Here is a 13,959-nt window from a genome sequence, read left to right on the forward strand (position 1 = left end):
ATAAATCTTCATCTCCGAATGGGATTTGGCTCTTACATGAATTGGATGTTGATATCAGGTAGACCAAAAAGAAAAAAAAATAAAAACACCCCTCTGAGCCCACCATGGTCTGTTCTCATCCAGAGCTTATGCTCCACTAACCCTGCTCAAAGCCACGTGGCGCCTTTTGGCTAAGAGCATCTTGTAGAACACAGCTTCTTAAACTGTAGGCATACCCCGGCTGATCTATCACTGAATGTGAGGGTCTTGACAATCTTGGCACCAAGAAAAGGTTTCTCGACTTAGAATGACCAAAGTGTAACTGCAAATCAAACGTACAATGAATTCTGAGAGTTTTGAGTGGCTTAACCCTATTCCTCCATTGCCCAGCTTCCCGACAGGCTTGGATCCAAACACATGCACATGCACATGCACGTGGGTGCAGGGTGTTGTGCCACTGAGTGCTGGCTGATGTTTTCTCAAACACCACAGCTCCTATTCGAGACTGCGGTTTGCTGTGAACTGCCCCGTGTTTACTGTTGATACAGGTGCCTTGCTTTTGTAGAAACATGGTTTAATTATAGACAACGAAGACTACAGTATTACCCTACTCTTACTCCTTAGCATGTGAGTAGCAGGTCAGTGTGTCGGGATTAAAATATTTTTTAAATACTTTTCTAAAGTATTATTATTTATTCGTGCATATATGTTTATGTCTCCATATGAATGCGGAGGACAGAGTGATGTCAGGTCCCCTAGAGGTGGAATTACAGGCAGTTGTGAGTCCTAGGAATTGAACGCAGGTCCTCTGTGAGAATGGTGTGTGTCCTTAACCACCCATTCTTCACTCCAAATCCCAACGCTTGAAATTTTTTTACATTGCAGTTTGAATTGCTGAACTGAGTTTAACTTAAAAAAAAATTACGTGGATGTAAGCTTGGGACAAGGACAGAATGTATACTATAATATTTTCTGCAATGGCCGTACATGTGCTGTACCCTTGTGCGGTGAATTTATAGCGTGACATTCTTAACCTTGACAACTTTAAAATAAAAATGTGGATCTTTGCTGAAGAATACTGGAAATGCTAAATGTCCAATTATCAGCCAAGAGTTAATTATTCACATATGAATAAACAAATTCATCTGTCTCATTAATATACAAAGTTGCCTTCCTCTTTGATAAATGATGAAATTTACACATATGCCAAAATTATGTTAAAGTGAATGGGTGATTTGTTATCAGTAAATGTTTAATCTATGTGTGTTTTATAATCCCTGTATATCTAGGGTCATGTATAAGTTCCTCAGGTAAAAAGGCTAATGTTATATGTAGGAAAAGTTTGAAGAGTTCTTTTGTAGGTTAACTTAGGCTGTGTGACTTGCTGTTCCTCATACTGTGGACGGAAAAGACATCCATGGGGAATCCTGGCAGCTTAAAACTAACTTAACCCACTGTAAATTAAAATGGGAAAAATTCACTCTAGCTTCTAGAATTTCTTGGGTTTTTTGTTTGTTTTTGTTTTTTTGTTTTTGTTTTTTTTGGGGGGGGACTCTTCAGCACACATCCTTATTTTAAAATTTTAATTTTAGTGTTTCAAACACTAAACACTTAGCAGAATTGTTAATAGCAGTATTATGTGTTTAAAAGAAAGACAATAAAAATTTGCCCTGCTGAATGCCTTTCAGTTCTAGATTTCTTTTTTTCCTTTTTTAATTGAATATTTTTAATTTACATTTCAAATATTATCCCCTTTCCCTGTTTCCTGTCCATAATCCGCCTATCCTATCCCCCTCCCCAACCACCCACCCTTTCCTGTCTTCCTACCCTGACATCCCCTACAGTTGGGGGGGGGGTGGTTCCAGCCTTGGCAGGACCAAGGGCTTCTTCTCTCATTGGTGCCCCTCAAGGCCATCCTCTGCTACACATGCAGCTGGAGCCATGGGTCTGTCCATGTGTAGTCTTTGGATGGTGGTTTAGTCCCTGGGAGCTCTGGTTGGATGGTATTATTGTTCTTATGGGGTTGCAAGCCCCCTTCCAATGGGGACCCTGTTCTCAGGTCAATGGTTGGCTGCTAGAATTTGTCATGCTCTGGCAGAGCCTCTCAGAAGACAGCTATATCAGGCTCCTGTCACCATGCACGTCTTGGCTTCATCAATATGGTCTAGGTTTGGTGGCTGTATGTATATGGGCTGGATCCCTAGGTGGGGCAGACTCTGAATGGCCATTCCTTCAGTCTCTGCTCCAAACTTTGTCTAAGTATCTCCTCCTATGAATATTTTTGTTTCCCCTTTTAAAAAGGACTAAAGCATCTGCACTTTGGTCATTCTTCTTCTTGAGCTTCATGTGGTCGGTGGATTGTATCTTGGGTAATTCAAGTTTTTGGGCTAATATCCACTTATCAGTGAGTGCATACCATGTGTGTGTTTTTTGTGATTGGGTTACCTCACTCAGGATATTTTGTAGTTTCAAGTTGCTCATAAAAGACCTTTGAAAAGTATTTGGTTTGTGCTCTGAAGATGTCCTGTACTACGTTTAATCAAGTAAATCCATCTATAATATTGTTACTATTAGCATATTAACCAACCACAGTGCTAGGAAACACAGTCTGCATATTTCACCTCTGTGACAGAGTTCTGAGTTTGGTCTTTTTCAAAGTGACTGGTTTCTCATAATAGACATGAATACAGAAATATACCTGTCACAAGGTCTCATTTCCTCTGAGGTTGAGCACAGACCCTTAGCTTGATATCATCTGGATAGTTCTGACTGGATATACTGCCACATTGGGTGAGGACAGAGGGGCGCCCTCTTCCTCTCCCCTCTCCCACATGCTCAGAGCATTATCCTATACTAGAAAGAGCCCGTCATGTGGGCAGAGTTGTGCCATGTGGACTGTTGCTCTTTATTTTTTAACTTAAGTCGGTGGACTCTTTTGTCCCGCTGGCCATCATTTATTTGACTGTCCATCTGAAGTTTTAGAAGAAATGAATTACCGGGGTTGGGGATTTAGCTCAGTGGTAGAGCGCTTGCCTAGGAAGCACAAGGCCCTGGGTTCGGTCCCCAGCTCCGAAAAAAAGAACCAAAAAAAAAAAAAAGAAATGAATTACCAGTTGGACTCAGATATTCTTTCAGACAACAGGTTTTCACTGTGTTGATACTTGAATGCGGTCATTCTTAAGTGTATTCCTTCTTTCTTGTTCATTTTACTCTGTCAGCTTTCCTGTGCTTGCTGCTAGGGCAAGACAATGGCGTATGTGAGTATTTATGGTACTTTACAAAGTACCTTTGCAAACATTTGCTTTGATCTTGTGGGTAGCGTAAATACATGTGATGAATCTGTTGTTCAGGTTGCCTGTTGGGTAGCGTGCATGAAGTGACCCACACACAGGTCTGCCTAAGGGGTCTGGAATACACTCTGCATAGTTTTTATTTGTTTATGGTTTACAGCCCATCTCCTCTCAAAATGCCACGTGGCAGTTAAGTGCTCCTTCCATGAGTTAACACAGTCTTCGGCATATAACCAGTGCTAAATATTTAGTGGCCACGTGACAGACAGAATATGTCAAACACCATCCTAAATGTAAACTACAAATGGATAGTGAGCCTTGATTTTTATCACCATAAAGTTTGCCATACTCAGCGATTTTATTAATTTTAAAACTGATAAGAATATTTCAAAAGCATTGATTTCTTTGGCCGGTTTACTAATTAAACTTTTGTGTGCACTGTGCTGTTGTTTAAATCTCTTTTTTTCCTATCAGACCAGACAGCTCTTAAGGGAATATTTACATATTACTACTGTTCATTACTGTGAAAAACGTCTGCAGTCAGATTTGACCTGCTAATGTTTCCAGGAAATCATTAACTTTTTCTAGAGATTAAAAAGGAGCTCGTGGGGGCTGGGGATTTAGCTCAGTGGTAGAGCGCTTACCTAGGAAGCGCAAGGCCCTGGGTTCGGTCCCCAGCTCCGAAAAAAAAGAACCAAAAAAAAAAAAAAAAAAAAAGGAGCTCGTGAAATCATTAACTTTTTCTAGAGATTAAAAAGGAGCTCGTGAGTACTTAGCCATTAGCAGTTAGAATCCTGTGTTTTGCTTCCCTTTAAGGAGCAGGTTGAGCGATTAGATTGAATCCCAAGTACCTTTTGCTTTTTTAAGCTGTAGGCTACAGCCCACTAGGGAGGTGGGTTATGAGTTCAATTCAGCAGTTAAAATCTTTAATTGACACATAATCATATATATATATATGTATATATATATGAGATATAGGGTGATATTTCAATGCATGTATATAATATGTAATAATCAGATCAGAGTAACTCTCATATTTCTGACCGCAAACATTTATTGTATTTATTTCTTTATGTTCAAACTCTTCTCTATTATCTACTTGACTGGTTCTCTCGGAGCCCAGGCTGCCTTGAAGTTCGTGGATACTTGAGAACCGCCTTGAACTTCCAATCCATCTGTCTTAGATTCCCAAATGCTAGGATTATAGGAGTGTTATGCCACTTTATTTGGTGGACCTAGGCTTTTGAGAGGCCTCTGTCCTGGTTTCCGTAGCGGTGGCCCTACTTGTCAGTCCTACCAACGGTGTGTGTGAATTTTCTGTCCTCCATCCTCCCCACTCATTCAAAGTGTGATCGCACGACACCTCGCTGTGTCTTTAAAATGTCATCTTCCTGATTCTTAATGACGTTAAGCATTTGTATTTGTTGCTTTATTTTTATTTGCTTGTGTCATCTTTGATACGTGTCACTGTGCTTGTCATCATGCTTGATGGTAGGTGCCTTCACATGCTGAGTCATCTGACGAGACCCGATTATTTCTCATTTTTTTAACCAGGTTAACAGGTTAATCTGGATGAGGTAGAATTAGTAGACTTCGTTATAAAGTGTTATAACAAATGGCTTTGACATTTTTCTTATACATATTTAAAGTATACAGACACAGAGACACATTTTTATTGTGTATCATGCTTTAATGTTTTTAAGGCTCTTTGGGAACGAGGCTGGGAATGAGGGTGCTGTATACCGCTGAGTGTCTTTGAAATTATTTTTCTAATGGGTATTAACATTTGCATCTTCACAGAATATGTTCCCACGCTGCAGCAGCATGGCTCCATCTGAGGTTAGCTAAAGGTTAACACCATGTGGGGTTAGCCCGAAATCCCAGGGGAATCTGGATGCTCCCCTTCCCAGAAGGTCGGTAAATTAAGCTGGCAACCTTCTACCCTAACTGTTGTCCTGAAGCTCAGGCCCCTGTGCTTTGGAGCTCCTAGGAGTTCCAGTCTGTGGGGCTACTTAGTAGCTGTGGGTGTCAGGCATGGGTTTTGTTGCTGCTGTTGCTTTTGTTTTAATGTCTCTGTGATGGGTGTAATAGTACTATGTTCTTGATGAGGTTGAGTGAGCTAAAAATTATGGGCTTGGGCTGTCGAAGTGGCTCTTGCCAAGGATTGGGTTCAGTTTGCAGCACCTACATGGTGGCTCATAACCACAGTTTCAGGTGGTTCAACCCCTTTGGAACTCAGCAGGTACTTGGTGCATACATCGTGAAATACATACATGGAGCAAAAACATACACATTTTTAAATTTTTCTAAAGAACTTTAAAATACATGATGTTTAGAACAATACGATAAAAATGAGTGCTTATTGAACTTTGTCTGAAGGCATTTGCTTGTAATCCAACATAAGCCTGAGAAGTGGGAGGAGTGTGAGTTCAGGGCCAGTCTGGGCAACATAGCAAGGCACCTGTAAATTTAAGGAGTCTGTATAATTCTTGAAATTTGTCAAGAAACATATTTTAGTCATAGTTTTCGATGACCACCAACATGAAATAACACAGATTGTCAGGGAAGATGAGGGTGGTAAGATATTCCTGAACCTTGATACCTAGATTATATGCCTGTGTTCATGCATGTGAGTGTGTGTATTTATACATCGCATATGTTTTCGTGATGCATTTGTTTATTTTAAATCTTAAAGATTAAGATTTAATCTTTGTGTGAATTGTTTTGTCGATGGCCCTGAGATCACTTTGTCTCATTGCTATGTTTGTGCTACTCCTCCAGGAATTTATACATAAAACTAAGTGCTTGATGCAGTAGTCTCACTAGGAGGGACCTCTTGAAAGTCATCAGGCTGTGTAATACGGCTGCTGAGAGTACAGGACCAGAAGAGCCCATCCATCAACCAGGAACTCCCTCAACTCCCTCTGCAGGAATCACGTTGCTCAGCACCTAGACTTCATTCACCCATGAGAAGTGACAGTTTTAGGGGCACAGTCTAGAATACTTTTGTTCCAAGCATCAAATATCATAGAAGAGACATACGCATCTGCCACCTTCCACTGTTGCCAGCACAATGAGCTTCCATAAAAATAAAACTGGGTTGGCGACTGGAGCCTTGTGCTTCAGCTGGGCAGCATCAAGCTCCCACTTGAAGCTCAACCATTGATGATTTTAGCAGAGATCCCATTCCCCCTCTGTTTCTTTTCTTCAGACTCCCTCCATACAGTCCATACTGGCCTCAAACTTACCATCCTCCTGCCTCAGCTTTGTGAGTGCTGAAATTGCAGATGTCTACTACCATATTCAACTTTAGGAGGTTTCCTTCTTTTCTCCTAGAAACTTGCATCTGAAAATTCCAATGAGCAATTGTCCTCCTGCCATCCTCATACCTTAAAGGCTGACTGTGACTTGCAAGTGTCTTGGTAATGAGGGTCCAGAGAAGTCCCACTTGTGTCCTAGTTGTGATTTAGTATCCCTTGGCTCCCTCCTATCCCCACCATTTTGATCTTTTCCCCTGATTTCTCTGTTTCTTATACTTTGCTCCCTTTTTAAAACTTTAGTATACCGTGTACTTCAGCATGCTCTCAGTATATCTCGTTACATCACTCTGGAAAACCATCCTGAGTTGGGGCATCACCTCTTGAGGCTTTTCCAGTTTCATTCTTCTTCTTACTGAGGGTATTAAGGGCCTCAAGGACCAGTCTAAAGCTATCTTGGGACCCTTGACACAGTCAGTCCTGGAGTATATCCAGTAACACTGCTCTTTTCTCTGTCTTATTTGTAAAGTACTATTTACCGTTCATTCTTTTCTAATTTCGTGGTTCCTTAAAAAAGTCTAGCCCCGTGTATCCTACTCATCAGTTGTGAATTGTTCACTGTGAATAATAGTTGGTAGATCCTTTAGTATCTGACAGAGACCGATTTGCATTCTGGGTAGCCTCATCATAACCCCACGAAGTAGTTCCTGTTACCATCCTGTTACAAAGGTGTTATACCTTACACGTACTGTGTCACTAGCTCAGGGTCACATAACTGATTGTGGATGCAAGTCTCAGCCCTTTTATCTGAGCTCTCTACCACACTTGATCAGTATGCTGAATTCATCATGAAGCCATGTTGATTTGCGTTTTATAGAACCTTTTGAGATCTATGTACAAGGATAAGTAAGAATCACCAGTTAAATGATAAGTCAAATGTATTCATGTACTAGATTTGTATATTGTGATTATTCATATAAAGGTTGTCTTAAAGAACTTTGGAACAAACTAGACTTGCTATGGTTTTGAAGGTACAGAAGACACAACAACAAAGTTTTCTCACCTTGTCTTTATATGGTTCGACAGCAATTTGCTTGTTGCTTATTTTGTCTCTGTATTCAGCTTTATCTGACGTGAAAGTGCCGACACTCTTTTTTTTTTTTAAAGATTTTTTTTTTAAAGATTTATTTTATTTATTATATATAAGTACACTGTAGCTGTCTTCAGATACACCAGAAGAGGGCATCGGATCTCTTTACAGATGGTTGTGAGCTACCATGTGGTTGCTGGGAATTGAACTCATAACCTCTGGAAGAACAGTCGGGTGTTCTTAACCACTGAGCCATCTCTCCAGCCCAAGATTTTTTTTTAATTATATATAATACACTGTAGCTGTCTTCAGACACACCAGAAGAGGGCATCGGATCCATGACAGATGGTTGTGAACCACCATGTGGTTGCTGGGATTTGAACTCAGGACCTCTGGAAGAGCAGCCAGTGCTCTTAACCGCTGAGCCATCTCTCCAGCCCCTAGCGCTGACACTCTTGAGCTCTGGGCATTTTTATACACTTCTCTTTTCCTTTGTTTATAGTTCAATATAGAGATTACATGAACTAGATGGCTCACTTTGGGGGGGGGCACTTATCTTTATTTTATTTTTTTATTATGTAATGTTTTGTCAGACATCTTCATGTCAATATATAGTACACTTTGCTTACATTCCTCTCCAGCTGCCCTTTTTGTCTTTGCCCTTCCCCTCCTGTTTGTTGCCCCTCCCCCCGCAGTTTCACTTTTCCATTTTTGTCCTTTGTTCATACACAATTTTATGGATATATTAAGGTGAGGAGCCACACATGAGATTGACAGGATTCGTTTAGCACGGTGCTCTCCGGTCTTTGCCCTGTCTTCGGTGGTACGTCCTTGTCGGGCCCACAGCAGCATTGTGTACCTGTTTCCACTTTTCCCATCTCACGCCTAAAGCAAAACTAAGCCGGAGTGGGAAGCAGGCCAGGTTTAAGGAGACCTGATAAGGTACAGCTTGGTCCATGGTTTGCAAACCTGATTCTACATCAAGCCAAAACGTAAGACGCCAGCCGCAGGGAGCACTCATACAGTGTTTTGGGGGATGGGGGTGTGTGAGTTGAATGAGGAACTTTTATGTTTGTTCTGAACCAAGATGGCATCTAGTGGCTGCTGAGGCAGGAGCGGGTAGAGGAGAAGGAAAGGGTCTTTGCTCAATAAATTCTGTTACTTGCATATGCAACTGATGTTATTTGAAAAAACGTCATAGATGCCATGGAGTTAGGGAGAATGGGGAACGTGGCCCAGTGACTATAGGAAGAGACAGGAAGTGTTTAGGTATAGAGAATGGTGGCCTAGGTCTTTTAGATATGCAAAGCCCTTAGATGCGTGTGGATTATATAAATAAAATTTTCGAATATTTCTATGAGTTTTGTTTATTAGAACACTTGGTAGGGTAGACGGCCAAATTGTAGCCATTTGAATTAATGAGTTACCGAAAGGCCATTTATTTATGTTTTAAATATTTTCTAAACTAAAGAAAAACATTTTGTCGATGAATCATTACTCTGACTCTTGCAGATATAAATATTTAATCATACAGAATACAGCTGCAACGGAATCGAACCAAAATAGATCCCCTTTGGAACATGCGAAGTCCTTCCCGTCCAGGAGCAGGTGGGGGTGATTTACATCGGCTCTCATTCCCCTTGTTTTCTACACGTGTGAGACTGTGCGCTGACCGTGACCACTGCACAGAACTTTACAGTGTACAGCTACAGGGGGGGGGGGTTGTTTTCGATGTTACATAGCGCGTGACACGAGGCAGATGCACTCTGAGGTTTCAGGGTAATTTCATCAGCTGAAGAAAGCAGACTGCTGATGGAGTTATTGTTCCCAGAAAGTCATTGAACAGATGCTACTGGGTCCCTGGTGAAAACGATCAGTGGCTCCATTTTCTGTCTGTCTGTCTGTCTGTCTGTCTGTCTTCCTTCCTTCCTTCCTTCCTTCTTTCTTTCCTCCTTTTAAGGGCAAAACATTTCCTTAACTTTGTAAAATAGATAACCAGAGAATTTAAGTTTGTTTTTGTTTGTTTGCTTTGAGACAGGATCTCTCTACCTAGCTTTGGCTGACCTGGAACTCACTCTGTACACCAGGCTGGCCCTGGACTTACCTGCCTATGCCTCCCAAGTGCTAGGATTAAAGATGTACCACCATCACCCCTGGATGAGAATTTATCTTTTTTAAAACCACAAAAGGTATAAATAATTTGGATATTTTTCCGTGATAGAAGTGTAGGTGTAATGGGGCTGCAGGGAATGGCTCAGAGGTTAAGAGCATTTGCTGTTCTCACTGCTCTTGCAGAAGACTCCGTTCTCAGTGCCCACTTAACAGCTCACAATCAAATGCAATTCCAGTTTCAGACCATTTGGTACTCTCTTCTCACATGAGACTTGCACATGGTACACATTCATACATGCAAGCAAAAGACTCATGTGTATAAACAATGAACCTGAAAAAAGATTTAAAAATGAGTATATTTGAGGTGTAAAAATGAGATAAGATCTGGGTGGTGGCATAGGCCTTTTTTTTTTTTTAAGATTTATTTATTTATTATATATAAGTACACTGTAGCTGTCTTCAGATACACCAGAAGAGGGCATCGGATCTCCCTACAGATGGTTGTGAGCCACCATGTGGTTGCTGGGACCTGAACTCATAACCTCTGGAAGAGCAGTCGGGTGCTCTTAACCGCTGAGCCATCTCTCCAGCCCTGGCATAGGCCTTTAACCCAGTACCCAGGAGGCAGAGGCAGGCAGATCTCTGTGAATTGGAGGCCACTGTGGTATACAGTGTGAGTTCCAGGATAGCCTGGGCTACACAGAGAAGGCCTGTTTCCAAAAAAAAAAAAAAAAAAAAAAAAAAAAAAGTACAGATACATCAGTGTATTCAAATTCATTATAAGCATATGCAGATATATTATAATATATGCAAACACAATTTTTATAAGAATATATTTTAAAATATTAAGATCATATATGAAATATACACATTTATTTATATATATTTTTTAAAAGATCTTTATTTTAGTTTATGTATGGGTATTTTGCCTGCCTATATGTCTATGCATTGTGTGTGTAGAGGTCAAAATAGGGCATCAGATTCCCTGGAGCTGGAGTTACAGATGGTTGGGAGTGCCATATGAATGCTGGGGAAAATAATATGCTCTTACCACAGAGCCCTCTAGCTCCTGCTTACAATATCTTTAACAGATCATTAAAATTGGGAAGTGATCAATTGTGTTATGAACCTAACACATACAATCTTACCTTCTTCGTCCTGTTTATTTTAATGCACAGAAGAATCATTTGGTATTTATGTTATCTGATGCAACGTGGTTATGTAAGCCTCCTTCCAGTTCTTTGACTCAGACAATGTGCTTGTTAGCATCCTACAGTGGTTGTGTTTGCATTTGAAGTATGGCATCCTCTGTGTTACCGGGTGAAAGAGCTCCACGACTTGAATGTACCTGTTGTGCCCAGAGGGCACAGTGGAGAGCAAAGCAAACCTGCTCCTTTCTGGAGTGAACTTTCCATAGAGACATTAGACTGAGCAAAACACAAAGGCACTAACCATTCAAATTGTGTTTGCTGTGGGGAAAATAATGGGCTCTTATCAAAGGTACTTAGAGGGCAGCAGGCACTCTACATAGGAGGGATGTTCAAGGAAGAACTCTGTATAGAAACGACACTTAAATGTCATGTGATATTCTTTATACCAGGGATGATATGTGTCATTAGAGTTGTTTAATAATTTGATTATGAATGGGAACACTCCAGGTAATCTTTAGATTTAGAAGGCGAGCTATAGACAGAGAAAGGGAGGAAATGCTTGGCTGAAAAGGCCACAAAGTGACAAAAACCTTCCTCCTGTATTTCCAAGACTTTGAGGCATCTTGAGCAGAATGCTTTAAAGGAGAAGTGTTCAAGAGAGAAGAGATTTGTAAGGACAGTCACACGAGGCTTCAAGGCCATATTAAATTAGACAGAATAGCTAGATGTATGGAATAACCATTAAGAGGGAACTATAAAAATAGCAGTTTTTGAGAGGAATCTAATGATATAAGTAGGCATGTGCTAGGCTCGGGATGCTTGTGAGGCAATTTGATATTTGTGAGATATCCAATGGGACCCCCAAATTCACAGTTGGATAGGGGAGCCTAGAGAGAAAACAGAAGGGGTTTGGGCTGACATGGAGCCTTAAGAGTCCTTGGCCCCAGCCATGGGAAGGGCTGTGATCATATAGGCAGAGAGCACAAAGTCAACATAGAGTAGAACTTGGGAGTAAGGAACCAAGGAACTTCGGCACTTTGTGGTCTAGTACAGAGAGGGAAGCAGAAGGACCCCAAAGGAGAGTCATGGGACCACATAAGCAGAATGTGTCAAAGAGGAAGGAAGGCTCAGCAGTTTGGAAAGCAGCAGAGAGTAAGAGAAGATGAAGACTGAACCTGAGTTGCCATCCCGCAGCCTGACCATGTGCACATGGTGAAGACTGAAAAGCACCCACTAGGACTGGCCATTTGGAAACTATAGAGATCGCTCCACCGTCAGTGTTCACCTGCAAGTGTTAGGACCTGAGTTCAAGTCCCAGAACTCATTTAAGAAAAGCCAAGCATGGTGGCAAGCACTTGTAATCCCAGTGCTGACACACACACACACACACACACACACACACACACACACACGACCCCAGATATACACACATGACCATACATATACATGCACATACATAACTAGATACATACATGCATATACACACTCATGATTATATACATACACATAGACCCAGACATACACACATGACCCTATACACACACACACACACACACGACCCCGATACACACACATACACATGCACATACATAACTACATACATACATGCATATACATACACATGACTATATACATGCACATAGATCTAGACATATACACATATGACCCCATACACACACACATGACCACATACATACACACTCAGTGACACAGACACATATACACATAACCATGTACACACATACATGACCACAAACACATACACACACACACACATGCACACACACACAAACACACATGACCTCTTGGAGGTCACGAATGAATGACTGAAAAAAAGCAGCTCCTGTGTACAGGTGGGAGAAGCCTGTTGTATGTTAGTGGAGTCCAAGATTCTAGGCAATTCATTTGGAGCCTTGGCTGAAAGGAAGCCAGAAATCCCTGCCATGCCATGAGGGAGATTGTAGAGCTCTGAGAAGAATGTTTTTAGCATTGAGGAGGAACTATGAGATTAGGCTTGTTGGCCAATAGGGACCATCTGTCAGAGACATCCCTCAGGAAGATCAGAAGATCGACCTCTCTGTAATGGCAGGAGTATAGAAATTCATCAAGCAGGGCATGTGCTACACCAGATCAGTTAAAGCCTGGCCATCTTGGGCCTGTAATGTGTTGTATAGCTTCATGGTATGTGGGTTCTCTTGTTCATGGTGCTGGGTGCTTTTAAAATATGTCCACTCTAGGGCCTCAGGGCAGCTCCCTTTTTCATCTTCACAGGCAGTGAACCACGTTTGGTTGCATAGTAACTGCCACAGTCACAAGGCTAGCTAGCAAGCAATATGGCTTTGTTCAGTATTGAAGCTTTGACTCCTAACCTCCACCTTCATAGTATCCTCCAAATACATTACCGAAGTAGAGAATCCTTTTCCATAGGAGAAAACTTCAATCGTAGTATCTTATGAGAAATTCATTTTAGTAGCTAAGTTTACAGTTCTAAACTCAATTTTAATTCTAAAAATTAAACTGTTAGTTTCCAGAAACTTGTATAACTATCAATAAGTTATTATAATATGCCTCATATGATCTGTCTAATAATAGTTTAAAAATTCTTCCATGCTTCAGTTTACTAAATACAAGGTTTTTTTTTTAAAGATTTGTTTATTTTATGTATGTGAGTATACTATCGCTGTCTTCAGACACATCAGCAAGGGCATCGGATCCCATTACAAATAGTTGTGAGCCACCATGTGATTGCTGGGAATTGAACTCAGGGCTTCTAGAAAAGCAGTCAGTGCTCTTAACTGATGAGCCATCTCTCCAGCCCCTAAATACAAGTTTTATATGTCATTTAAAGAAGTGGATGTATAGTTAATGCTAGGAGCCCCTTGTGGTATTAACATTTTTTCCTTGCTGATAGGAATATTAAAAATAAATTGGCAATTTTATAAACTGGTTTTGATATATAAGTGTTTTAGTGGAATCTGTTATAGATGAGTACCAGTCGTTCATGTCTACTCCAAGTGGAGACCGCCCTTTATGGTACTGTGCCAGTGCTGGTGTAGCAATGAGATGCCTCTTGAGAACAC

At 41.0% G+C, this 13,959-nt stretch overlaps 1 protein-coding gene across 9 annotated transcripts in view; it reads left to right on the top strand.

Moving 5' to 3' along the window:
• The window catches only part of Ncoa7 (nuclear receptor coactivator 7), a 161,278-nt gene that overhangs the window by 31,313 nt on the left and 116,006 nt on the right, over positions 1-13,959 (top strand). For 4 of the 9 annotated variants that reach the window (XM_063276541.1, XM_039099278.2, XM_039099281.2 and 1 more), the window contains exon 3: positions 9,129-9,224. The exons of the other annotated variants lie outside the window; for them this stretch is intronic. In XM_063276541.1, the coding sequence (XP_063132611.1) occupies positions 9,129-9,224 (96 nt within the window). The remainder of the gene's footprint in view (positions 1-9,128; positions 9,225-13,959) is intronic. 9 annotated transcript variants of the gene reach the window in all.

The sequence above is a fragment of the Rattus norvegicus genome, chromosome 1, assembly GCF_036323735.1.
Source record: "Rattus norvegicus strain BN/NHsdMcwi chromosome 1, GRCr8, whole genome shotgun sequence".
NCBI classification, from domain to species: Eukaryota; Metazoa; Chordata; class Mammalia; order Rodentia; family Muridae; genus Rattus; species Rattus norvegicus.